The sequence below is a fragment of the Saimiri boliviensis genome, chromosome 2 (genome assembly GCF_048565385.1).
Source record: "Saimiri boliviensis isolate mSaiBol1 chromosome 2, mSaiBol1.pri, whole genome shotgun sequence".
Lineage (NCBI taxonomy): Eukaryota > Metazoa > Chordata > Mammalia > Primates > Cebidae > Saimiri > Saimiri boliviensis.
The window spans coordinates 205,365,945-205,392,855 of record NC_133450.1 but is presented as its reverse complement, the minus strand read 5'-3'; the positions used below and the strand labels follow the sequence as shown (position 1 = coordinate 205,392,855).

Here is a 26,911-nt window from a genome sequence, read left to right as displayed (position 1 = left end):
TGGCAATTTTTTTCCTTCAGCACATTGAATATGTCATCCCATTATTTCCTGGCTTGCAGGATTTCTGAAAACTTTGCTCATAGTTGTATTGGTATCCCTTTGTATGTGATGTTTCTTATCTCTTGCTGCTCTCAAAATTTTCTGTCTTTGATTTTGGTGGTTTGATTATTATGTGTCTTGATGTACTCCTCTTTAGGCTGTACTCCTCTTTGATTGGAAAACTCCGTACATCTTATACTGCTTGTTGGTATCTATCCCCAGTTTCGGGGAGTTTCAGTTATTATCTTTAAATATGCTTTCTGCAATTTTTTTTTTTTTTTGAGACAGAGTTTCGCTCTTGTTACCCAGGCTGGAGTGCAATGGCGCGATCTTGGCTCACTGCAACCTCCGCCTCCTGGGTTCAGGCAATTCTCCTGCCTCAGCCTCCTGAGTAGCTGGGATTATAGGCACGTGCCACCATGCCCAGCTAATTTTTTGTATTTTTAGTAGTGACGGTGTTTCACCATGTTGACCAGGTTGGTCTCGATCTCTTGACCTCATGATCCACCCGCCTCAGCCTCCCAAAGTGCTGGGATTACAGGCTTGAGCCACCGCGCCCGGCCTAATTTCTTTTTTTTTTTAAAGCTTGCAATTTATTTTATGTTCGTGTCTCTGTGCATCGCGGTAACATTTAGATTAGAAACAGTGACTGTGTCCAATACAGAATTTGAGAAAAAATAGAAATATATTATCTGTACTTCAGCTGTCCTGATAAGAATCAGTGGAGGGCTCTGTCCTCTGACTTTCTCTTTCCTAAATGCATGAAAGGCAGAGTTTTTAACAAAAATGATTTTAACACAATCAATATTCTCTAACATTCAGGCACATACAGGTTTTCTACTGATTATGTTTTTTGAGATTTTTATGCCCTGGTAGACCACAAATAGATAATCTTTATCAACATCATTTTGTTAATTTCCATTCTCAACTAATCCTGATTTCACCCTTTTATTTTATAGAGACATAGATGCTAGAAAACACTATTTCTACAAAACGCAGAAAAAGCAAATAAAATGTCAACATTTACAAGTCACATTTATGAATATATTAGAGAATTACTATTTTAAACTTACAAAAAGTGATAAGAAAACAGGATATTTTTATAATAAAAAATCATCTTTCTCTATTTATCAAATTATATTCTCTCATTGCTTAACAATCTCACCTAAACTAATGAACAACCAATTTTACAAGCTTAGAACTTGTTTTCTGTTTTTTTGTTTTTTTAATTTTTTGGAGATGGAACTTCACTCTTGTTGCCCAAGCTGGAGTGCAATGGCAGGATCATGGCTCACTGCAACCTCCGCTTCCAGAGACCAAGCAATTCTCCTACCTCAGCCTCCTGAGTAGCTGGGATTACAGGCACACACCACCACACCCGGATCATTTTTTGTTTTGTTAGTAGAATCAGGATTTCACCATGTTAGTCAGGCTGGTCTCGAACTCCTGACCTAAGGAGATCCACCTGCCTCAGCCTCCCAAAGTGCCGGGATTACAGGCATGAGCCATCACTTTCTGCCAGAACTTTTTTTTTTTTGAGGAAGAGTTCACTCTTTTTGCCCAGGCTGGAGTGCAGTGGCCTGATCTCGACTCACTCCAAACTCCTCCACGCAGGCTCAAGCAATTCTCCTGCCTAAGCCTCTCCAGTAGCTGGAATTACAGGCACCTGCCACCACACCCAGCTAATTTGTATTTTTGGTAGATGTTGGGCAGGCTATTCTCAAACTACTGACATGTGAGCCACCTGCCTCAGCCTCCCAAACTTCTGGGATTACAGGTGTGAGTCACACTGCCCGGCCCAGTAAGATAAAGTTTTCTTTTTTTGTTTGTTTGTTTGTTTGTTTGTTGAGACAAAGTTTCACTCTTCTTGCCCAGGTGGGAGTGCAATGGCAGGATCTCGGCTCACTGCAACCTCTGCCACCCGGGTTCAAGCAATTCTCCTGCCTCAGCCTCCAAGTAGCTGGGATTACAGGCATGCACCACCATGCCCAGCTAATTTTGTATTTTTAATAGAGACAGGGTTTATCCATGTTGGTCAGGCTGGTCTTGCACTCCCGACCTCAGGTGATATGCCTGCCTCGGCCTCCCAAAGTGCTGGGATTACAGGTGTGAGCCACCGTGCCCAGCCCAGATAAAGTTTTATTAACTCTAGGAAGATTTGATAAATGGCAAATGTGACATTTTCAAATAGTTTTGTAATGACCACAAAAAATAAAGTTATCTACTAGAAATTTTCATAACAAAACAATATGATAATTGTGATATTATTGCAAAATATTTCTATTATCTCATATAGTAAGATATCATAAATTTAATCAATTTTAAAATATTATAAATATGCTAGAGGTACTCAAAACTAAAAAAAATAAATAAAAGCAAAGTAACTGAATCATTCAAAATTGGCTCTTTTTTTGTTTTAAAAGTAAAATTTAAGGCTAATCATATGCAGAATACAAAGAGACCCCTAACTATATTAATACATTTACAATTTGACATGAGATTTGGGTGGGGATACAGAATGGAACCACATCATTCTGCTCCAGGCCCTCACAAACCTCATGTCATAGTTACATTTCTCTCTCTTTTTTTTTTTTTTTTTGAGATGGAGAATTACTCTGTCTCCCAGGCTACAGTGCAATGGCATCATTTCGGCTCACCACAGTCTCTGCCTCCCAGGTTCAAGGAATTCTCCTGCCTCTGCCTCCTGAGCAGCTGGGATTACAGGCACCCACCACCATGCTTGGCTAATTTTTGTATTTTTAGTAGAGATGGGGTTTCACCATGTTGGCCAGGCTGGTCTCGAACTCCTGATCTCTATTGATCCACTGGGTTCAGCCTCCCAAAGTGCTAGGAATACAGGTACAAGCCATGATGCCTGGCTTGGTCCCCCTAATTCTTAACTCATTTCAGCATAAACTTAAAAGTCCAGTCCAAAGTCTCATCTGAGATAAGGCAAGTTGCTTCCACCAATGAGCCATCTCTTGGCTTCAGAAATGTTCCGGAATCTATGAATCTTCAAACACCATCAAGTCACAGAGCAATGGAGGCTGAGGCTGTGGCAGAATCACTGAGACCTCCTGGATAGAGGACACAGGGCAGTAAAACCAACCCTGAGCTCTGGCTGGAGCAAGAGACCTCTTTCTGCAATTTCTGTTAAGCAAAGGTTTGGTTTCTGGATGGTGTCCCAAAATTCCCATAGGCTTTCCTCATTCTTTTTTATTCTTGTCTTTTCTGATTCTACTTGTCCCAAGCAGTGACTTTGTCTCTTTGCTTCTCCAACTAAATAATTTCTAATGTTCTGTTTCCAGCTCACTGATCCATTCTTCTGCTTGATCAAGTCTGCTGTCGAAGCCTTCTACTTAATTTTTCCATTCAGTCATTCCATTGTATTCTTCATCTCTAGAATTTGTTTCGTTCTTTTTTATTGTTTCTGTTTATTTTTCTTCCTTTTTTTTTTTTTTTTTTTTTTTTTTTTTGAGACAGAGGAGTCTGGTGTTGTAGCCCAGGCTGGAGCGTAGTAGTGCGATCCTGTCTCACTGCAACCTCTGCCTCCCAGGTCCTGGTTCAAGCAATTCTCCTGCCTCAGCCTCCTGAGTAGCTGGGATTACAGGTACATGCCACCATGTCCAGCTACTTTTTGTATTTAGTAGAGACAGGGTTTTACCATGTGGGCCAGGCTGATCTTTGAACTCCTGACCTCATGATCCACCTGCTTCGGCCTCCCAAAGTGCTGGGATTACAGGTGTGAGCCACCGCCCCTGGCCTATCGTTTCTATTACTTTCTCAAACTTCTTGCTTTGCATATCGTTTTCCAATTCTCATTAAATTTTCTATCCATATATTCTTATAATTGACTGAACTTCTTGTATTATTCTGAATTCTTTGTCATTTCCTAAATCTCCCATTTCTTTGGGGCCCATTGTTGACGATTTATTAGTGTCTTTTGGAGGTGTCATAATTCACTGATTCTTTGCAGTCTTTGTGTCCTTGCATTGTTGTCTGAGCGTTTAAGAAGATCACCCCCTCTTCTGGCTTTTGAAGGTGTTCTTTGGCAGGAATTAGACCTTCACTGTTTAGTCTAGCCTGTGATTCTGGAAGGGCCAGTCCTAGATAAGCTGGAATGACCCCAGAAAGGCAGGGCTTGTTGTGATTCTGTAGTTGACTGGGCTGCTGCCTTTGCTCTGATATTGGGTGGAGCTGCTAGCTGGGTACTGTGATGGCTTTTGGTCAGGTTAGTCACAGGATATATTCCCTAGCCAAGCAATTCTGATATCTGGGATCTGCAGTTAGGCAAGGCTGCAGGCTGGGCTCTGAAGTTAGGTGGAGTCACTGCTTGGGACAAGTAAGATCAGAAGCTATGCTCATTAGAATTGCACAATTGAGGCTGGGCCCGGTGGCTCATGCCTGTAATCCCAGCACTTTGGGAGGCCAAGGCAGGCAGATTACTTGAGGTCAGGAGTTCAAGACCAGCCTGGCCAACATGGTGAAACCCTGTCTCTACTAAAAATACAAAAAATTAGCTGCATGGTGGCAGGTGCCTGTAATCCCAGCTACTCGGGAGGCTGGGGCAGGAGAATCACTTGAACACGGGAGGCAGAGGTTGCAGTGAGCCAAGACTGTGCCACTACACTCCAGCCTGGGCAACAAGAGTGAAACTCCGTCTCACACACACACAAAAAGAAAGAACTGCGTAATTGAGGATTGCCTCCCTGTCAGGGTGGAACTGTGGGGTAGGCTTTTGGCTGAGTTCAGTGGTTATTTGACCTCTCAGGTCAAGCCAGTCCAGCCCCTTTGCATTTCTGGAATGTTCAGCGGTAGGAGTCTTCCTGCCTGGGTAGGTTGTTGGGTGGGATTTTTGGCTGAGAGATGAGTAGATCTGTTTGGCTTCCTGCGTCAAGCTGGTCTGACCCCTTCTCTCCAATGCATGGAGGTGGGAGTTTCTTTGCCTGAATAGGATTGTTGGGGTGGGCTCCGAGGCTGGGCACAGAGACTAGCTATCTAGGGACTCAAGCTAGCTTGAAACTCCCACCATGCTTCTGAAGGTGACTAGCTCAGCTTTGTGAGTGGGATTTGAGACTGGCTGGTATCTCTAATCTGGTGCCACTACTGGCAAAAACACAGAGATATTACCAAGATCCATGTGGTGGTCACTATGAACTCGGCCTCCTTTCATTGTTTCTACCTGGCCCTGAGTGGTCTAGCCATGTGTTCCCTGTGAGGGGAGACCACAGTGGGCTTCCTCAGAATGTTCCTGAGAAACATCCCAAAATACTAAGGAAGATGGATGACTGCCTTAATTTATCTTTTTCCCTAGTAGAAACTGTGGGCCAGGAAAATCTCCTCTCTCTGGTTTTGTGCTGACTTGGAGGGAAAGGGGTGGCACCGTTGGAATAAGACCATTCTTCTTTGGGCAACAGACTGAGACACAGTCTCTTAAAAAGAAAAAAAAAAAAAAGACTGTTCTTCTTACCCTTCTAATTCAGATTTCATTCAGTTCTGTGGACCATATGTGTGTCTCGGACTTGTTTCCAAGTATTGGGGTTTACAAAAGGATTTTCCAGCCTGTAGATAGTTGCTGGCTGAACTTTCTGTTGGTGAGGAGTGGAGCCTGACACTTCCTAAACTGCCATCTTGCTGGCATCATCCCCCTAGATACAGCTATTTGTCTCTATTGAAGTGCATTTGGCTTCAACAAACATGGGTTAGGTGAAACAGCACAATAAATATTTATAATTTAAAAAATCGTTTTAGACCAGGCAGGGTGGATCTCACCTGTCATTCCAGCACTTTGAGAGGCCAAAGCAGGAGGACTGCTTGAGACCAGGAGTTTGTGACCAGCTTGGGCAACAGAGCAAGACCCCATCTCTAAAAAAAGTAAAAGTAATTTTAAAAAATCATTTTAATTCACCATATTAATAGAATAAAGGAGAAAAACCTAATGATCTCAATAGATAATAGAAATAGCATTTGACAAAATTCAGCAATTGTGTATGATTAAGAATTCTCAGCAAATAAACAATAATCAGCCTGATGTGCATCTACAAAAAACACCCTACAACTATCATAGTTAATGGTTAAAAAAAAAAAAAAAAAAAAAAAAACAGCCGGGCGCGGTGGCTCAAGCCTGTAATCCCAGCACTTTGGGAGGCTGAGGCGGGTGGATCACGAGGTCAGGAGATCGAGACCATCCTGGTCAACACGGTGAAACCCCGTCTCTACTAAAAATACAAAAAATTAGCTGGGCATAGTGGTGCGTGCCCATAATCCCAGCTACTCAGGAGGCTGAGGCAGGAGAATTGCCTGAACCCAGGAGGCGGAGGTTGCGGTGAGCCGAGATTGCGCCATTGCACTCCAGCCTGGGTAACAAGAGCGAAACTCCGTCTCAAAAAAAAAAAACAGTGTTTTCCCCTAAGACTAAGACCAAGGCTGGGATATCCATTCTCACCCCCAATATTCACCACTATACTGTGGGCTTAACAGTGCAATATGACAAGAAAAAGAAATACAAGGCACACAGAATGGAAAAGAAGAAATAAAACTATCTTTATTTGGGGATAATAGTCACGTACCTAGAAAAGCCTAAGGGATTTACAAAAAAGCTGGTAAAACTAATAAGTAGATTTAACAGTGTTGCAGAACACAAAGTATTTCTGTATCCTAACAAAGAATAATCAAAAACTGGAATTTAAAAAATTATTTAGGTTGGGCATGGTGGCTCACACCCCATAATGCCAGCACTTTGGAAGGGTGAGGTGGGAGGACTGCTTGAAGACAGGAACTTGACACCAGCCTAGGCAACAGAGCGAGACCTTGCCCATGCAAAAAACAAGCAAAGCCAGGCACATACCACCATGGAAAGCTACTTGGAAAGCTGAGGCAGGAGGATCACTTGAGCCTAGGAATTCAAGGCTGCAGTGAGTAGCATTCTATCAGCATGCTACTGCACTCTAGAATGAGTGGCAGAAAAAAGAAAACATCTGTGCACTGAGGTACATTATGAAAGCATTACATGACTGTTTTGGGAAGAACTCCAAATTGTGTTTCCTGTGCTCTCATACCAACACAACAATAATCAACACACAAGAGGACTTCCATGACGAAACGTTTGAGCATTTTTCCCACACAGTAAGCAGTGGACATCAAGTGGGTGTCCTCCAGTTTTATCTGGACACTATCTACTTGGAGATAGTGGGTCTCACTATGTTGCTCACTATCTACTATCTCCAAGTAGACAGATGCCACAGGTCGAGGGCTCAGTCGGCAAAACTGCCCCACCTCCCAGACACCAGTTGTAAATCTGGGCCTCTGGAAATTCTGACCAGCTGGCTTCAAGTTGGGGTTCCCACAACCCCAACTTGGGGTTCGATTAATTTGCTGGAGCAGCTCACAAAACTCAGGGAAACACGTTTACCAGTTTATCATAAAGAAAATCATAAAGGATACAGATGAAGAGATGCATGGGGCACAGTATTAGGGAAGAGGCGCAAGCTCTCCTGCCCTCCCTGGGTGTGTCACCCTCCAGGACACTCCATGCGTTCAGCTATTAAGAAGCTCTTGGAGCTGGGTGCGGTGGCTCATGCCTGTAATCCCAGCACTTTGGGAGGCTGAGGCGGGTGGATCACAAGGTCAGGAGTTTGAGAACAGCCTGGCCAAAATGTTGAAACCCCATCTCTACTAAAAATACAAAAATTAGCTGGGCACGGTGGCATGTGCCTGTAATCCCAGCTACTCAGGAGGCTGAGGCAGGAGAATCACTTGAGGTGGAGGTTGCAGTGAGCCGAGATCACACCATTGCACTCCAGCCGGGGTGACAGTGAGACTCTGTCTCAAAAAAAAAAAAGCTCTTGGAACCCAGTCCTCTTGGGTTTTTATGGAGGCTTCATTAAGTTGGCATTCTTTCCCCCAGCATATGGAGCAGGACTCTCTCTGGAATGAGGATTTATGACTCATAGTCCTATCTTGGGGAGGTAAAAGGAAGGCAAGAGAAGGTCAGAGAGATTCTGTTTCCTGAGGCCTGTTTGCAAGGCTCAACATGCCCAATATTATACCAAAAGTTTATCACAAGGGCTGTGGGAATGATAAGCCAGGAACCCAGGATAAAAACATAAACATATACCAAACACCACAATGGCCCAATCACATGGCATTTCACTGTTATTTTATTTATTTGTTTATTTTTGAGACAGAGTCTCACTCTGTTGTCCAGGCTGGAGTGCAGTGGAGCGATCACTGCAACCTCTACCTCCCATGCTCAAAACAATTCTCACACCTCAGCCTCCCCATTAGCTGGGATTGCAGGCCACACTGCCATACCTGGCTAATTTTTGTATTTTTAGTAGAGACAGGGTTTCACCATGCTGGCTAGGCTGGTCTCGAACTCTTGGCTCCAAGCAATCCGCTGACCTCAGCCTCCCAAAGTGCTGGGATTACAGGCGTGAGCCACCACACCTGGCTGGCATCCTTAAATTTTTAAAGAGCTGTGTACTTCACCCTCTAGCTATGCTTGCCTTTTACATGTATTAGGGCCCAGAAGCTGTAAATACTTACAAAAATGGTGAAATCTTACTAAAGATAAAGTAGAATTATGATGACCATTATGTGGAACATTCCAGATGAGTAAGACTATTCTTCTAAGAACTGAGTTTAAAAATGAGGGCTCCTGAATCAGGCCCTCCTAGGGACACCTACTGATGTGCAAAAGCTTCTAAAAAGATTTCAGAAATGTTTGCCTCTTTAAAAGATCCCATATAGAAGGCATATGAAAAGTTTAAGCAATTAATTTATAAGAAAATTGAATCTGCCAACCTTTTCACTTAGTTACTATTTTACTCCAAAGGCAAAAAGAAAGCTAGGTAATATTTGTAAAAATTAGGCCCTTGGGTTAAGCAGTTTTGCTTCTTTTTCAGAACTATCCATCTGAGTCCAGAAATAGGAACCCCTTTGCCTGCTCTATTTGCTAATGGGCTCTGCCCTGATCTCAGTAATCTAGTTAAGAAACAGAAGCTGGCCAGGTGCAGTGGCTCACGCCTGTAATCCCAGCACTTTGGGAGGCCGAGGCAGGTGGATCACAAGGTCAAGAGATCGAGACCATCCTGGTCAACATGGTGAAACCCCGTCTGTACTAAAAATACAAAAATTAGCTGGGCATGGTGACGCATGCCTGTAATCCCAGCTACTCAGGAGGCTGAGGCAGGAGAATTGCCTGAACCCAGGAGGCGGAGGTTGCAGTGAGCCGAGATCGCGCCATTGCACTCCAGCCTGGGTAACAAGAGCGAAACTCCGTCTCAAAAAAAAAAAAAGAAACAGAAGCTAAGTTGAAAAGACTGCGTATTGAATTAAATCAGTCTCCAAAATTTGCCTTTCTGGTATTTAGCCAGTTATTTTGAAACTCTTTGTAAAAATGCATACCTATAAAGGAAAATTAGTAGAAATTCCAATAAGTGAGAGCATTAATCCAAATAAACCTTACCTTCGACCATTTTGTCTTAACTGGGCTTCTCAGTTGGGCTTTCCGTCTTGGCAAATACCAATATTTAGGCTTGAAATGTAAGTTCTCTGCCTTTGTGATGTAAATGTTCGACCTTGTGTTACCTAGGAACCATTTCTTTCAAAATGCATTTCAGGGTTGAAAGTTTTTAAATGATTATTAAAAAGGGAATGAATAGTGGACTGTGATGGGTTTAAAACAAAAAGTTTAACCTACTCATGATTGGATGGATCAGAGGAATTCACTGCTGGTCCCCTAACATTCCAAGGCTCAAAACCAGTCAGCAAAATTTACCCCAGTTTGGAATTTTTTTTTAATTGTACTTTAGGTTTTGGGGTACATGTGCAGGATTATTGCATAGTACACGCATGCCATGGTGGTTTGCTGTCTCCATCCCCCCATCACCTACATCAGGCATTTCTCCAAATGTTATCTCTCCCTAACCTCCCAATCCCCGCTGTCCCTCCCTTAGCCCCAACAGACCCCAGTGTGTGAGGTTACCCTCCCTGTGCCCATGTGTTCTCATTGTTCAACACCTGCCTGTGAGTGAGAACATGTGGTGTTTGGTTTTCTGTTCTTGTGTCAGTTTGCTGAGAATGATGATTTCCAGAAATTTTTTAAAGCCAGAAAGCAGAGATTCCAGTGGGCAACCTAACAATCGCTTAGGGTAATAATCAACCAGGTCAGTCAAGAAAAGGGCAAGGTCGCGGTGGCTCATCCCTGTAATCCCAGCACTTTGGGAGGCCGAGACAGGCGGATCACTAGGTCAAGAGATTGAGACCATCCTGGCCAACATAGCGAAACTCTGTCTCTACTAAAAATACAAAAAATAATTAGCTGGGCATGGTGGTGCACGCCTGTAGTCCCAACTACTCGGGAGGCTGAGGCAGGTGAATTGCTTGAATGCGGGAGGCGGAGGTTGCAGTGAGCTGAGAATGCGCCACTGAACTCCAGCCTGGCGCCAGTCGACAGAGCAAGACTCTGTCTCAAAAAAAAAAAAAATGGGCAAGGTCTCTTGATTCAATCCCCCTGCTGCTGGAATGGGTATAATTAGCAAATTTCTATTTTAATGACCAGAACTCAGAGATTCCTGCCTCATGGTATTTTCTACTTCTATTTTTCTCAAACCTTTGAGAATGTCAAAGAATAAAATCTTAACAAATTAAATTGTAAAGATCCAATTGGCTTTTATTAGTGATTCATGAACTGGGCAGCATCCAGCCTACAAAATAAACAGGAGCCCTACCAGGTATGACAGAACAGTCTGCATTTGTAAGGCAGCACTGGCAGGAGCAAGGAAACAGCATGGTAGAAATAGCAGATTGGTTAACATCAGGTTACTTTCCTTGTGTGGATTAAAGCAGAGGGGGCTTCCTAATCCTAATCATGCTGACTCAGGTTGACTGGACTCCCTTTGATCAGTTGCTGTGAATCTCCTGACTTTTTGAAACTGTCCTATTTTTAATTCACTTTGATTATACAGACTCCATTCATGGATGGAGAGGTGAGATCTTGAAGTATCATTCAACATAAATGTATTGGAAAGTTTTTGTTAGATAGGGCTTGTTAATTTTGGCCTTGGGCTAGTCCTTTCCCATCTCTGATCCTCTGCTTCCTAACTTATAAAATACAGCTCAAATGCTCCTAACATTATGATTCTAAGAAATGTCAGGATTCGATACATTGCTTAATAGCACAATAATATTAGAGAGTGGAAGATGAGAAGCAAAATAATTACACTGAGCAAGTATTTTTAACCGATCGAAATTAAACATAAGAGCTCTTTTAAAGTTTAGCTTCCCCTCAACCCTCCTACCCTCAAACCACTGTTTGCTAGGGCTGCCATAACAAAATGCCACAGATTGGGTGGCTTTTTAATTTACTTTGTGAGGGTACATACAGGGTCTTACTATGTTGTCCAGGCTGGCCTTGAACTCCTGGCCTCAAGCAATCCTCCTGCCTCGGCCTCTTACCATGGATGGCTTAACAAAAGACATTTATTTCTCACTATTCCGGAGATTACAAGTCAAAGATCAAGGTGCTGGTGATTTTGTTTCTTCTGAGGCCTCTCTCTTTGCTTGCAGATAGCTGCCTTCTCACCATGTCCTCTTCTGGTCTTTGTTCTGTGCACGCATCACCGGTATCTCTCATGTCCAAGGACACCATGTTGGGTTAGACTAACAGCCTCCTTGAACTTAGTCACCTCTGTAAAGGCCTCATCTCCAAACAGTCACATTAGAAAGAAATGGCAGTTAGGACTTCAACAAATGAATTGGGAGTTGCGCAATCCAGCCCACACCAATGACCTAGTCTAAGGTTTCTGTTTCAAAACACTGCATACTTCTGAGGAGAAAATTATTTTGTTTTAGGACAATGTAAACATATTTTTAAATGGAACACATACTGCAATTTGTTAAATTACATTAGTAATATTTTCCTATGGCTAAGTCCACTTGGAAAGCTAGTTATCAAAATGAAAAATGATTGTTTTGTTTAATGCTCACCAGTATTAGTTTTTTGTGATAGTTGTAAAATGTACTATATAAGATTTTCTTTAAAATAAGTATATAAAAATCAAAAACACCATTAAGATTTTCATTAGTATATAATCCAAAACTAAAAATTTTACAACAGACTAGCTTCATTTTACATGACAAAAAGCTTTGAAAGAGCTACTTTTACTGCTTGATCTGACTGGCTTCCCAAAATACTTTTCTTGGTGGAAGACAGTGAATGAAATGTAAGGCTCAGAGCATAAAACCCTTGAAATATAAAAACACATACTATCATAGAATCCCACTTAATGAAACTTCTGTTTGATTAACTTGCCATTTTAATTACAAGTCTTATAGAGACAGAAATTCTATTTTTTCCAGAACAAATGTGCATATCCTGATAATACAACAGGGAAGAAAACAAACATTAGATTTTAATTGTTGAGCTTTTTTTACTTTTTGAGCCTAGCAGTCGACATATTTTTTTTTCCTTTCCTTCACAGTCTGGCATTCATCTGACTCACTAGCTTCTCCAATTTGATTGCTAGGGCCATGTTACCTTTAATCTTCAGTCTTCCTGACATGAATGCCATTGTTGGTTTTAGTTTCCCTACAGTGAGAAAATGAGAGAGGGAAAAGCAACCATTAGTACCCTCAGGGATATACTGCTTTAAGAACATGCATTATAAAAGGAACCTCCTTGAGTTCTACAAACCTCAGAAGCATAGAAATTTCTGTTACAGCATTTCATACCAGTATCTTGGGAATCCCAATTCCTAGACTTAGATGTTAACAATATCCTATAATATAGAGGTAGCATGAAAACGACAATCAGCAAAAGATTATAGCAAATCTTTTTACACTAAAAAAAATATATATATATATATTTTTTGAGACAGAGTTTCACTCTTGTTGCCCAGGCTGGAGTGCAGTGGCGTGATCTCAGCTCACCACAACCTCTGCCTCCTAGGTTCAAGGGATTCTCCTGCCTCAGCCTCCAGAGTAGCTGGGATTACAGGCATGTGCCACCATGCCCTGCTAATTTTTTTTTTTTTTCAGTAGAGATGGGGTTTCTTTATGTTGGTCAGGTTGGTTTCAAACTCCAGACCTCAGGTGATCCGCCTGCCTCAGCCTCCCAAAGTGCTAGGATTACAGGCATGAGCCACCATGCCCAGATACACTAAAATGATTTTTATACACTAAAGGATACACGACTCTCATATGAATTCTTGTAAACAAACACTATTTTAGTTAATTTTCCAACTTATTATAGTTCATTAAACTTTTAACATTTCAAATTTAAGTTCAAAAAACCCAACAGTATAAATGAACAAAATATTCTTAAGAAATGATCATTAGCCGGGCGCGGTGGCTCAAGCCTGTAATCCCAGCACTTTGGGAGGCTGAGGCGGGTGGATCACGAGGTCAGGAGATCGAGACCATCTGGTCAACACGGTGAAACCCCGTCTCTACCAAAAAAAAAAAAAGAAAAAGAAAAAAAAAGAAATGATCATTAAAAGTATAGTGCATGGCTGGGCACAGTGGCTCAAGCCTGTAATCCCAGCACTTTGGGAGGCCAAGGCGGGTGGATCATAAGGTCAAGAGATCGAGACCATTCTGGTCAACATGGTGAAACCCCGTCTCTACTAAAAATACAAAAAATAAGCTGGGCATGGTGGCACGTGCCTGTAATCCCAGCTACTCAGGAGGCTGAGGCAGGAGAATTGCCTGAACCCATGAGGCGGAGGTTGCGGTGAGCCGAGATCGCGCCATTGCACTCCAGCCTGGGTAACAAGAGTGAAACTCCATCTCAAAAAAAAAAAAAGAAAAGAAAAAAGAAAACTCTGTAATCTGTGTCCTCAGAGATAAAAGAAAATACAGCAAGGGATGGAGAAAAGGATGCAAGAGGAGAAAGAGGGGAGAAGAGGAGCACAGGAAGGAGGGAGGAAAAGATGAGGGGCTGAAGGGGAGGGAGAGAGGAGAAAAAGCGAAAGGGAAAGGCAATGATACCAGGGATAGAGAGGGGATAGGATAAATTGAGAAGAAGGAAGAGAACAGTAAGAAAAGAAAAACGTCAGAAAACAAGATGAGCTCTTAGAGATTATAATTGTAGTCAACAAAATTAAAATGCAATAGGAATGTGGGAAAAAGAAGGTGAGCTGGTCTAGGTGAAAAGAATTATACAAATATATGTGCCACAGGAGAAATGAGTGATTAAATCAGATGATCTTTATCTTCAGAAAGTCAGAAGAGAGAAAACTGAGAGAACTATCCAAGAAATAATTTAAGAACTTTTCAAGGGGCTGGGAAAATGACAGAAAAAAAAACCATTTATCTTTTATCACTGTGAAATATCAGACCACCACAGAGAATGAGGTCTCTGATTTCAGAAACTTTCAGAAAGCGCAACAGTGGATAGAAAAGGTTAAGAACAGCATCAAATTCTCAATAATAATCTTAAGATGATAATGGCTTCAAAATTCTGAAGGAAAATGAATTTCAATCCAGACAATCAAGTGAGTTGGTAGAATAACAGTAGTTTCAGATATACCCAAAAATTATCTCTAATGTATCCTTTCTCATGAAACTACTGGAGAGTGTGTGCCACCAAAATGAAGATGTAAAGCAAGAAAGGAGACATGGGATCCAGGAAAAAGGAGATTCAATGCAGCAGAGAGTTAAATTTCTAGGACAATAACTGTGCAGTAGGCTTAATGAGCTTCAGGTTTATATTATAACATGAAGACAAAGGGCTCCAGGGAAAAAGCGAACTGACATGAGCTGATACATCTGACAAAGTAGAAAACTGCATCAAGAAGCTGTGGGGGCCGGGCGCGGTGGCTCAAGCCTGTAATCCCAGCACTTTGGGAGGCCGAGGCGGGTGGATCACGAGGTCAAGAGATCGAGACCATCCTGGTCAACATGGTGAAACCCCATCTCTACTAAAAATACAAAAAACTAGCTGGGCGTGGTGGCGCGTGCCTGTAATCCCAGCTACTTAGGAGGCTGAGGCAGGAGAATTGCCTGAGCCCAGGAGGCGGAGGTTGCGGTGAGCCCAGATCATGCCATTGCACTCCAGCCTGGGTAACGAGCGAAACTCCGTCTCAAAAAAAAAAAAAAAGAAAGAAAAAAAAAGAAGCTGTGGGAAGAATACAGGAAGACTTTGCTTAGTGTTACGGACTGAATATTGGCATCCCCTCAAACTTCTTATCTCGAAGCTCTTGCCCTCAGTGTGATGGTCTCAGGAAGTGGGACCTTGAGAAAATAATTTGGTTTAGATGAAATCATGAGGCCAGAGCCAGAATTGATGGGATTAATGCCCATATAACAAAAGGAAGAGAAACAATTCAATTGCATTTAAGTCCAGGCACAATGTTGTGTACTACCATGCAACACATGTGGTATCTATCTAGTTTCAACACATTTTCATCATCCCAAAATGAAACCCTCAGGGATTCAGCATTAGCAGTTCCCCCTGCCTCCAGACTCTGGCAATCACCAATCAGCTCTCAGTGTCTATGGATGCACCTATTCTATATGTTTAATATAAAAGGATTCCTACAATATGGGATCTTTTGTGTGTGGCTTTTTGCATTTAGTGTAATGTCCCATGTTGTAGCTGTATCAGTACTTCATTTCTTTTCTTTCTTTTTTTTTTTTTTTTGAGACAGAGTTTCACTCTTCTTACCCACGCTGGAGTGCAATGGCGCGATCTCGGCTCATTGCAACCTCTGCCTCCTGGGTTCAGGCAATTCTCCTGCCTCAGCCTCCTGAGTAGCTGGGATTACAGGCATGCGCCACCATGCCCAGCTAATTTTTTTGTATTTTTAGTAGAGACGGGGTTTCACCATGTTGACCAGGATGGTTTCGATCTCTTGACCTTATGATCCACCCGCCTTGGCCTCCCAAAGTGCTGGGATTACAGGCTTGAGCCACCACGCCCGGCCCACTTCATTCCTTTTTATGGCTGGCTACTATTTCATTGTATGTATATACCACACTTTGTTTATCCATGCATCCCTTAATGGACATTTGGATTGTTTCCATCTTTTGCCTATTGGGAATAGCACTGCTGTAAATATGCATGTACATTTATTTGTTTGAGTGCCTGCTTTCAATTCTTTTGAGTATTTATTTATGAGTAGAAATGGTGAGTTATTTGGTAATTCTATAATTAACTTTACCCATACATTTATGGGTTTAACTAAACCCATGTCTCTATAGTCAGCTGATCTTCAGCAAGGGTGCCAAGACCATTTAACACAGGAAAGAACAGTCCATTCCACAAATGGTGCTAGGATAACTGTATATTGATATACAGAAGAATGAAGTGGGACTCTCCTACTATCTACAAAAATTAACTTAAAATGGATCATAAACCTAAATGTAAGAGCTAAAACTAAAAACTCTTACAAGAAAATATAGGGATAAATCTTCCTAACCTTTATTTGGCAAAGGATTCTTAGATACGACACTGGAAGCAAAAACCACAAAAAACAGGTAAGTTGAACTTCAAAACTAAAAACATATGCATTTCAAAATATATCAAAAAAGTGAAAAGACAATCCACAAAAAATGTGAAAGAGCATTTGCAAATCATATATCTGATGAAACATATCTGAAAATATATGAATAATTTCTTTTCTTTTTTTTTTTTTGAGACAGTCTCTCACTGTCGCCCAGGCTAGAGTACAGTTGCTTTCTGCAACTTCCACCTCCCAGGTTCAAGCAATTCTCCTGCCTCAGCCTTCTGTCTGAGTAGCTGGAATTACAGGCACCTGCCACTATGCCTGGCTAATTTCTGTATTTTTAGTAGAGACAGGGTTTCGCCATGTTGGCCAGTCTGGTCTTGAACTCCTTGAACTCACGTGATCTGCCTGCCTCAGCCTCCCAAAGTGCTAGGATTAAAGCCGTGACCCACTGTGCCCAGGCCAGAATTTCTTAAAACTGAATCATAAAAGACAAATAACCAAATTTTGAAATGGAAAAGGACTTGAATGGACGTTTCTCCAAGGAAATACCTTTGATCCATAAGCACATGAGAAAATGTTTGATATCATTTTTCATTAGAGAAATGCAAATCAAAACAACAAGATGCCATTTCACATCCACTAGGGTGGCAATAATAAAAAAAAAACAAAATAATAAGAAGTGTTGATAAGGACAAGGATATAGAAAAATAGAAATCCTTGTACATTGCTGGTGGGAATGTAAACAATGCAGCCACTATGAAAAACCTTTTGGCAATTCTTTGAGAAGTTAAACATAAAATTATGTTATGACCTAGAATTCTACTCCCACGTATATAGCCAAGAGAAATGAAAACATATATCCACACAGAAACATGAATATTAATGTTTATCAAAGCATTATTCGTAATAGCCAGACAGCAGAAACAATCTAACTGTTCATTAGCAGACGAATGGGTAAATGAATTGTAGTATATCCATATAATGGAATAATATTCAGCCATAAAAAGGAAATGAGGTACTGATACATGCTATAGCTTGGATGAACCTCAAAAACATTATGCTAAGTAAAAGAAGTCAGATGCAAAAGGTCACATATTGTATGATTCCATTTATAAAAAATACTCAGAAGGCCAGGCACGGCTGGCTCAAGTCTGTAATCCCAGCACTTTGGGAGGCCGAGGTGGGTGGATCACAAGGTCAAGAGATCGAGACCATCCTGGTCAACATGGTGAAACCCCGTCTCTACTAAAAATACAAAAACTTAGCTGGGCATGGTGGCACGTACCTGTAATCCCAGCTACTCAGGAGGCTGAGGCAGGAGAACTGCCTGAACCCAGGAGGCAGAGATTGCAGTGAGCCGAGATCACGCCATTGCACTCCAGCCTGGGTAACAAGAGCAAAACTCCATTAAAAAAAAAAAAAAAAAAAAAACTCAGAATATGCAAATCAATAGAGAAAAAGCAGATTAGTGGTTGCCAGGGGAGGTGAGAATGCGAAGTGTTTGCTTATGCTTATATATGGTACAGGTATTTTTCCGAAGTCCCACTCTGTCACTGAGGCTGCAGTGCAGTGGCATGATATCGGCTTACTGCAACCTCCACCTTCTGGTTCAAGCCATTCTCCTGCTTCAGCCTCCCAAGTAGCTGGGACTACAGGTGCATGCCACCATGCCCGGCTAATTTTTGTGTTTTTAGTAGAGCCAAGGTTTCACCATGTTGGCCAGGCTGGTCTCAAACTCTTGACCTCATGATCTGCTGGCCTCAGCCTCCCAAAGTGCTGGGATTACAGGTGTGAGCCATCACACCTGGCCAAAAACAGTTTTTTTTAAGGGACAACAAGTATTGATGAGTAGGTAGAGAAAATGGAACCTTAATATATTGCTGATGAGACTGTAAAGATGGTATAGTCATTGTAGCAAATAGTTTGGTAGGTTCTTAAAAAGTTAAATATCGGCTGGGTGCTGGCTCTTGCCTGTAATCCCTGCACTTTGGAACGCTGAAGTGGGAGGATTGCTTTAGTCCAGGAGTTTGAGACCAGCCTGGGCAACAAAGCGAGATCCTATCTCTATTTTATTTTAAGTGAAAAAAGAAACTTAAATATCAACTTAACATATGACCTAGCAATTCCATTCTTAAAAATCTACCCAAGAAGAATGAAAACAAATATCCACACTGATACATGGATGAGAATGTTCATAGAAGCAATATTCATAATAGCCAAAAACTTGAAACAATCCAAATGTCCGTCAGCTGGTGAGTAAATAAGCAACATGTGGTATATTCATACAATGGAATACTATTCAGCAATAAAAAGGAACAGAACTACTGATACCAGCTAGAACATACAGATGAATGAATATCGAAAGCCTATCCTAAGTAAAAGGAGCTATATGTTTTATTCCATACAAATAAAATGTCCAGAAATAGCAAATTTATAGAGACAGAGAGCAAATTAGTATTTGGCTGTCTAGGGGGTTGGGAGTGGAAACAGGATCAACTGCAAAGAGACATGAAAGAATTTTTTGGTGTAATGAAATGTTCTCAAACTGGACTGCAGTGATGGCTGTGCAATTATAAATTCATTAAAAATCACTTAATTATGATGGTACATTTTATTTCATGTGAATTATACCTCAAGAATACTGATTTAACAAAAGTTTTTTAAAAAGCTACTAAGCTCGGTGTTTTAATACACACATATACATTCCCTCAAGTTTTTTAAAAAGCTACTAAGCTCAGTGTTTTATACACACACACACACACACACGCACGCACGCACGCACATACACCCTCCCTGTGTAATGTAATATTGTTTAATTTACTTTATTTCTATCATACTGCTTTACCATTTAGTGGCCTCTATTGGCCAAAAGGAGAGATTCTGATTATTTGGTTACCGACTGCTTTAATTTTTTTTTTTTTTTTTTTTTTGAGACACCGTCTCAATCAATTACCCAGGCTGAAGTGCAGTGGCTGGATCTCAGCTCACTGCAACCTCCACCTCCAGGGTTCAAGTGATTCTCATGCCTCAGCCTCCCGAGGAGGTCGAATTACAGGCATGTGCTACCACACCCAGCTAATTTTTGTATTTTTGGTAGAAACAGCGTTCTGCCCTGTCGGCCAAGGTGGTCTCAAACTCCTGACCTCAAGTAATCCATCTGCCGTGGCCTCCCAAAGTGCTGGGATCACAGGCATGAACCACCATGCTTGGCCTAAATTTTTATATTTATAATGCATCTACTGTATAAATTAGGCATAGAAATAGCTATGGTTTCTTCAAAGAGAATTCTTATGATGTAAAGTCTAAATTGTGCCCATTTAAAGGAAAAGAGATAAGAAAAACAGTTAAAAATAAAAGGACACAAGAAGCACAAGCAAACTCACTTGCTCCCAATCTAAACCATACCTATAAAATATACTGGATAAGAATAACTAATGCTTTTTAAAAAAATCATTCATATAATTGACTGACCCCATCCAGTGAACACAAGACCACATTCAAAGAAAGACACTAATGGAAAGCCTGTTATTTCAAGTGTATGCTATATAAGTGAAATGTAAATTAAATAAGTCACGGCCAGGCACAGTGGCTCACGCCTGTAATCCCAGCACTTTGGGAGGCCGAGGTGGGCGGATTGCATGAGCTCGGGAGTTTAAGACCAGCCTGGGCAGCATGGTGAAACCTCGTCTCTACTAAAATACAAAAAATTAGCCTGGCAAGACGGCATGCGCCTGTAGTCCCAGCTACTCAGGAGGCTGAGACAGAAGAATTATTTGGACCGAGGAGGCGGGGGTTGCAGTGAGCCCAGATTGCGCCAGTGCACTCCAGCCTGGGCCACAGAGTTAGACTCTGTCTCAAAAAAAAAAAAAAAGAAAAAAGAAAAAAAAAGCTACTTGATTTTTTTCACCTTTGGAGGGCAGACTAGCATGATAATTAAGAGCATAGGCTTTGGAGTTAGCTTAGATTCAAATCCTAGCTCTATTTTCTCATTTATCAGCTGAGCTTGGGCTTATTATTTGACTGATCAAAGCCTCAGTACTTATGGTATAAAGTGGAGAACATATTTTATTGGAAAGGACTGTTGGGAGTATTGCTTAACCTACAGCAATCACACAATAAATAAATCATACATAATTATTGTTATTTCTGTTCAGGAGTTGACAATACATTTTTATTTTAAATGGTCTTCATGTTAAAACAAATATTTATAAGATTCAGATTCACCAGACATTCATGAGCATTTATTAAATGTGTCCAAAGCACTGTGTTTAAGCTCTAGGGAGAAAAAGTTGTGGAAACACTGAAGAAACACTAAACAAACTATTAAAAAATCATTAAAAGGGCTGGGAGTGGTGGCTCACGTTTATAATCCCAGCACTTTGGGAGGCTGAAGCCAGTGGATCACTTGAGGTCAGGAGTTCGAGACCAGTCTGGCCAGCATGTTGAAACCCTGTGTCTACTAAAAATACAAAAACTTAGCTGGGCGTGGTGGTGGACACCTATACTCTCAGCGACTCTGGAGGCTGAGGCAGGAGAATCCCTTGAATCCGGCAGGTGGGGGTTACAGTGAGCCAAGTTTCTACCACTGCACTCCAGCCTGAGCAACAACAGCGAAACTCCATCTCAAGAAAAAAAAAATCATTAAGGGGATAACCACTGATAAACATTGAAAGATGTTATAATGTATTAAGTGAAAACGATTGCCAAACAGTAGTAATGGGTATGATCCTGTTTTTATAAGTACAAATGTATATTTACATATACTCACACATATACAAATATACATATTTATGATGCTAAACTAAATTATGCAAACCATAATAAGATGGCCATAATATACCATAATACACATATATAGATGCTAAACCATAATTTTGTTTGGTTATGGTTTAGCATCATACATATGTATATTATGGTCATCTTTCAGTGGTATGGTAAAAATAATTTTATTTTATTTATTTATTTTTTTTTGAGACGGAGTTTCGCTCTTGTTACCCAGGCTGGAGTGCAATGGCACGATCTCGGCTCACCGCAACCTCCCCCTCCTGGGTTCAGGCAATTCTCCTGCCTCAGCCTCCTGAGTAGCTGGGATTACAGGCACGCGCCACCATGCCCAGCTAAGTTTTTGTATTTTTAGTAGAGACGGGGTTTCACCATGTTGACCAAGTTGGTCTCAATCTCTTGACCTCATGATCCACCCGCCTCGGCCTCCCAAAGTGCTGGGATTACAGGCTTGAGCCACCGCTCCCGGCCTATTTTCTTTTTTCTTAAGTATATTTTCTCTTTTTTTGAGAGAGGGTCTAATTCTGTTGCCCAGGCTGGAGTACAGTGATGTTATCTTGACTTACTGCAGACTCAACCACCTGGGCTCAGCTAATCCTCCCACCTCAGCCCCTGGAGTAGCTGGGCACTAGGGATGCACACCAGCACACCCAACCAATTTTTGTATTTTCTGTAGAGAGGGGGTTGCCCCATGTTGCCCAGGCTGGTTTTGAACTACTGGGTGCAAGTGATCCTCCCATCCTTGGCCTCCCAAAGTGTTGGGTTTACAGGCATGAGCCACCATGCCTGGCCTATATGTTCTAATTTTTATATGAATGTTTAACACTACTATAAAAAAAGGGAGAGCTGGTCACAGTGGTTCATGCCTGTAATCCCAGCACTTTGGGAGGCTAAGACGGGTGGATCACGAGGTCAAAAGATCGAGACCATCCTGGTCAACATGGTGAAATCCCGCCTCTACTAAAAATACAAAAAATTAGCTGGGCATGGTGGCGCGTGCCTGTAATCCCAGCTACTCAGGAGGCTGAGGCAGGACAATTGCCTGAACCCAGGAGGCAGAGGTTGCGGTGAGCCAAGATCGCGCCATTGCACTCCAGCCTGGGTAACAAGAGCGAAACTCCCTCTCAAAAAAAAAAAAAAAAAAAAAAAAAGGGAAAAGTTGAAGAAATGCTGATCATTAGTACACCATATACAGGTTGGCTCAGATGGAACGTAGGCAATTAGCGTCCTGGATTAGAAGTGGAAAGAAAGACTTAGAGGGCACATAATACATTGTGTCCCCGTTTAGAAAGATTAAAACAGAACAAAGTCTGAATAACATCTATAATTCATTCCATGAAAGACTCCTTAGATCAGAATGTTATGCTTAAAGTGCTGCTTCTAATTTTTTAGAATTTGAGTTAATTAACTTATCATTTGGAGTAGTGTTCCAAGAGTAGAGAAGAGAAAATTATCCTTAATTTCTGGCATAGTTAGAGGTAAATGGATAGAATAGAAAATCAAACAAAAGGTTTTCTGGGTTCAGGACTCCACAGAAAGCAGGGTCACAAGGCCATGGCCGAGGGCTGGTATGTGTTTCCTCCCTATTGAAACAGCTGGCAAGACTGAAACACGACCTTACTCTCAATAAGCGAGTTGCTGCTACTGAGTTCAGTGCCTCCAGCGGCTGGGGTGTTATTGGAAACATAATACCTTAGTCCAGCTAATATGATGAAGCCCACCCAGGAGTCCCTTTGAATTATCTCTCTGTTCCCAACATTATATTACTGGCTTCTCAGTAATGAAAGAAAATCATTCTGATGTCTATCTTCCACTTGTGAGAGGAGGGAGAAGTGGCAACGGAGACAACAGTAAGAACAGCCTTCCCACAACTAAGGTTCCACTGCGGCCAACATGTGTAAGTCTTGATTATTTGGGAAGGGATAAAGCAAAATGTCAGAACTAAATTTTCTCTGAACAATAAGGTAAACTAGTAAACTGGAAAACTCACCTGAAAACATTTTTACGAAGTCATCAGTAGACATACTCATCACCACATCTGCCTGATCAGAAGGCTCTCCATATCCGACATTCCCACCCTTGCTTTTCAGATCAAGAAACCACGTGCCACCATCTTCACCTAAAGAGATAAACATATAGAAATAAATTTCACAGAAGGCCTTGTTCTCCTTAGATTTAATAATTACTACAATTAGAATAATCTTTAAAAATGCTGTTTCCCAAGTTAAAAACCCCAGACCTCCATCAGTCAAATTCAGCAACTATTTATTAAGCACTTCCAGGTATTCTGCTAGTCTCTGAAGATTCTTCGATAAAAAGAAAACCATGGTTCTACTCACAAAAGAGGAAGTAGAGAGTGATGTAGGAGCACATTAAAGGGTCAAGATACTCAGAGTAGGAAAACTCATAAAGACAAAAAGTAGAACAGTGGTTCCTGGGGATTGGGGGATGGGGGAATGGGAGTTATTGTTTAATGGGTACAGAGTTTCACTTGGAATGATGAAAAAGTTCTGGAGATAGATGGTGATGATGGTTATAAAACAATGTGAATGCATTTAATGCTACTAAGCTGTACACTTAGAAGTGGTTAAAATAGGCCAGGTGTGGTGGCTCATGCCTGTAATCCCAGCACTTTGGGAGGCTGAGGCAGGCGTATCACTGGAGATCAGGGGTTCGAGACCAGCCTGGCCAACATGGCGAAACTCTGTTTCTACTAAAAATACAGAATTAGCTGTGTGTAGTGGCATGCACCTGTAATCCCAGCGACTCTGGAGGCTGAAGCAGGAGACTCTCTTGAACCCAGGAGGTGGAGGTAGCAGTAAACCAAAATTGCACCACTGCACTCCAGTCTGGGCAAGAAAGCCAGACTCCATCTCAAAATAATAATAATAAATTTTTTAAAATAAGAAAAGTTAAAAAAGCTGACTACCTTCAGGCTGATCTGGTTAATCTGAAAGATAAAAATGGCAAGGTGCCTATTGTTGATAAATTACTGTATCACACTACCTGTTCATGATCCATATGCCCTTTAAGCAGGATTTTCTATCAAATATGCCAAAGAGTTATATATAATGTTGGGAGTATTTGTAATGAAATTTTACTTTACATGTGTCCATATGCACTGATCTTAATCTAAAAATAAAAGTCACTGGGAGGCTGAGGTCAGAGGATCACTTGAGCCCAGGAGGTCGAGGCCAAAGTGAGCCACGATCATGCCATTGCTCTCCAGCCTGGGTGACAAAGAGTCTATCTCAAAGAAACAACAACAAAATCAATAGTTATAATTATATAAGTTATATAAAACTATATATAGTTATATAAAAACAAATCAATAGTTATAGTTATATAAGTTATATAGTTATAGTTGACATTCAAGAGTAAGGGTCTTTTTTTTTTTTTTTTTTTTGAGACAGAGTTTCACTCTTGTTACCTAGGCTGGAGTGCAATGGCGCGATCTCGGCTCACCGCAGCCTCCGCCTCCTGGGTTCGGGCAATTCTCCTGCCTCAGCCTCCTGAGTAGCTGGGATTACAGGCACGCGCCACCATGCCCAGCTAGTTTTTTGTATTTTTAGGAGAGACGGGGTTTCACCATGTTGACCAGGATGGTCTCAATCTCTCGACCTCGTGATCCACCTGCCTCGGCCTCCCAAAGTGCTGGGATTACAGGCTTGAGCCACCGCGCCCGGCAAGAGTAAGGGTCTTGAATGCAGCCCACTATCCAGGGGATCACTGTTGGAGGCTGATTTTCTTCCAAAGGAAACATCCCATTTTGTTTCATAAAAAGTTCAGATTACCAGATGCAGTTCTTACCGGAGAGTTCAAACAGATAGATTCCTTGAGTGGCTTTAACAACATCATCACTGAGAGAGTCCTTAACAATTCTAAATGTTTCTTCCACAGCTCCCAAACGTGGTTTTGGTTGCGGCTGTGGTTTCTCTTCTTTGAATTCTGGAACAGCACCTGTAAAATATTATTCAAGCAAAAGACCTTAAAACTTTGGCAGTGAAGGACCACACACAGAATTAATTCATCAGCAGGACAGACTTGCTACCAATTAGACCTATTTGACCAAAATGACTTTAAATGTATTAAGTGGCATCTAAAAGCATGAATCAAATTGACAGAATAACAGTCAAACACACATCAATTATGACTACAAATGTAAATGATTTATACTCTCCAAATCAAAGGCTGAGTTTCAGATTAGATGAAAAAATACTACTATACTATGAATATTTATCATAAACAGACCTTCTATAATCTGAGTGCTTTGTCACGCCAAAACAGGTAGATTGCTTGAGCCCAGGAGTTCGAGACCAGCCTGAGCAACATGGAGAAACACTGCCTCTACAAAAAATACAAAAATCAGCTGGGCATGGTAGCTGTTGCCTGCAGTCCCAACTAGTTGGGAGGCTGAGGTGAGAGGTTCACTTGAGCCTGGGAGGCAGAGTCTGCAGTGAGCTGAGATTACGTCACTGCACTCCAGGCTGGGTGACGGAGGGAGATCCTGTCTCAAAAAAATAAATAAAAATAAATACACCTAAACACAACTACTGGAGTATTAGGGATGATAACCAATCCCTCTTTTTTTAATTTCTCTGAGTTCTAAAGCCAAATGAGCACAAAGAGACAGTGGAATCAGAAAGATGGAAATCAAAATATCAATTGTGGAATTAGTGGAGCTAACCTGGAGACTGTAGCTTGAATCAACAGCCAAATGTACTTTCTAATCACTCTACCTCTAAATTCAATCGATTCACCTAGTCCTTCCACCCATGGATTGACCCCGCATCCTCCCATCAAGGGTTAGCAATGCTCTGTAAGTAGAGATCATGTGAAACCTGAGGACAGCCTGCTCAGAAAGACAGAATGCTCAGAAGGGTCTGAACCACAAAAGCTCAGAGTTTCTTCTCCCCATCCCACTTATTCAGATTGTCCTTCCCACTAGATGAGAAGGGAAGTTAAACTATTAGTCCCTGACTGACAGGCTGCCTTCTCTGGAAACACTAGGTCACAGGAATGGAGGTTACCTATAACATTTAAAACTTGTATTCACTTAACCCATGGGCTATAATAACTCAACATATGATCAGCCAGGAGAAAAGAGCACTTCATAGGACTGCTTTGCTCCCATATCATGATGCTGTCCCCAAATACTCTCTGCTCCTTTATTTATTATTTATTTATTTATTTATTGGGGACAGAGTCTCTCTTTGTCACCCAGGCTGGAGTGCAGTGACTCGACCTTGGCTCACTGCAACCTCCATCTACCAGTTCAAGCAATTCTCCTGCTTCAGCCTCCCAAGTAGCTGGGACTACAGGTGCCCACCACCATGCCTGGGTAATTTTTGAATTTTTAGTAGAGACAGGGTTTCACCACGTTGGCCAGGATGGTCTCAAACTCCTGACCTCAGGTGATTCACTCATCTTGGCCTCCCAAAGTGGTGGGATTCCAGGTGTGAGCCACTGTGCCCAGCCTCTCTGTTCCTTTATTTACCATCCTAGAATCACATGGGGGCCACTGAGTAGTTGCCCCCCAGAAACAGGTAAGAATAATTCATTAATTAAATTAAATCCAAGGCCAACCAATCTGTTCTCTAGGCTGAAAGTTAATCTGTTTCTCAAGTTATACACAG

General features: G+C 41.6%; 1 protein-coding gene across 4 annotated transcripts in view; it reads right to left on the bottom strand.

Annotated features, from left to right (window-relative positions):
- Positions 1 to 11,505: 11,505 nt before the first annotated feature.
- HSDL2 (hydroxysteroid dehydrogenase like 2) overlaps positions 11,506 to 26,911 on the bottom strand; it is an 87,420-nt gene continuing 72,014 nt past the window's right edge. For 3 of the 4 annotated variants that reach the window (XM_039475123.2, XM_074395181.1, XM_039475122.2), the window contains 3 exons: positions 25,086 to 25,235; positions 23,266 to 23,394; positions 11,506 to 12,631 (listed from right to left, as the gene is read on the bottom strand). In XM_039475123.2, coding sequence (XP_039331057.1) covers positions 12,519 to 12,631; positions 23,266 to 23,394; positions 25,086 to 25,235 — 392 coding nt within the window. In that variant the 3' untranslated portion in view covers positions 11,506 to 12,518. Of the gene's footprint in view, positions 12,632 to 17,841; positions 17,877 to 23,265; positions 23,395 to 25,085; positions 25,236 to 26,911 lie in introns of those variants that run through there. The other variant, XM_074395182.1, reaches the window with a different exon arrangement.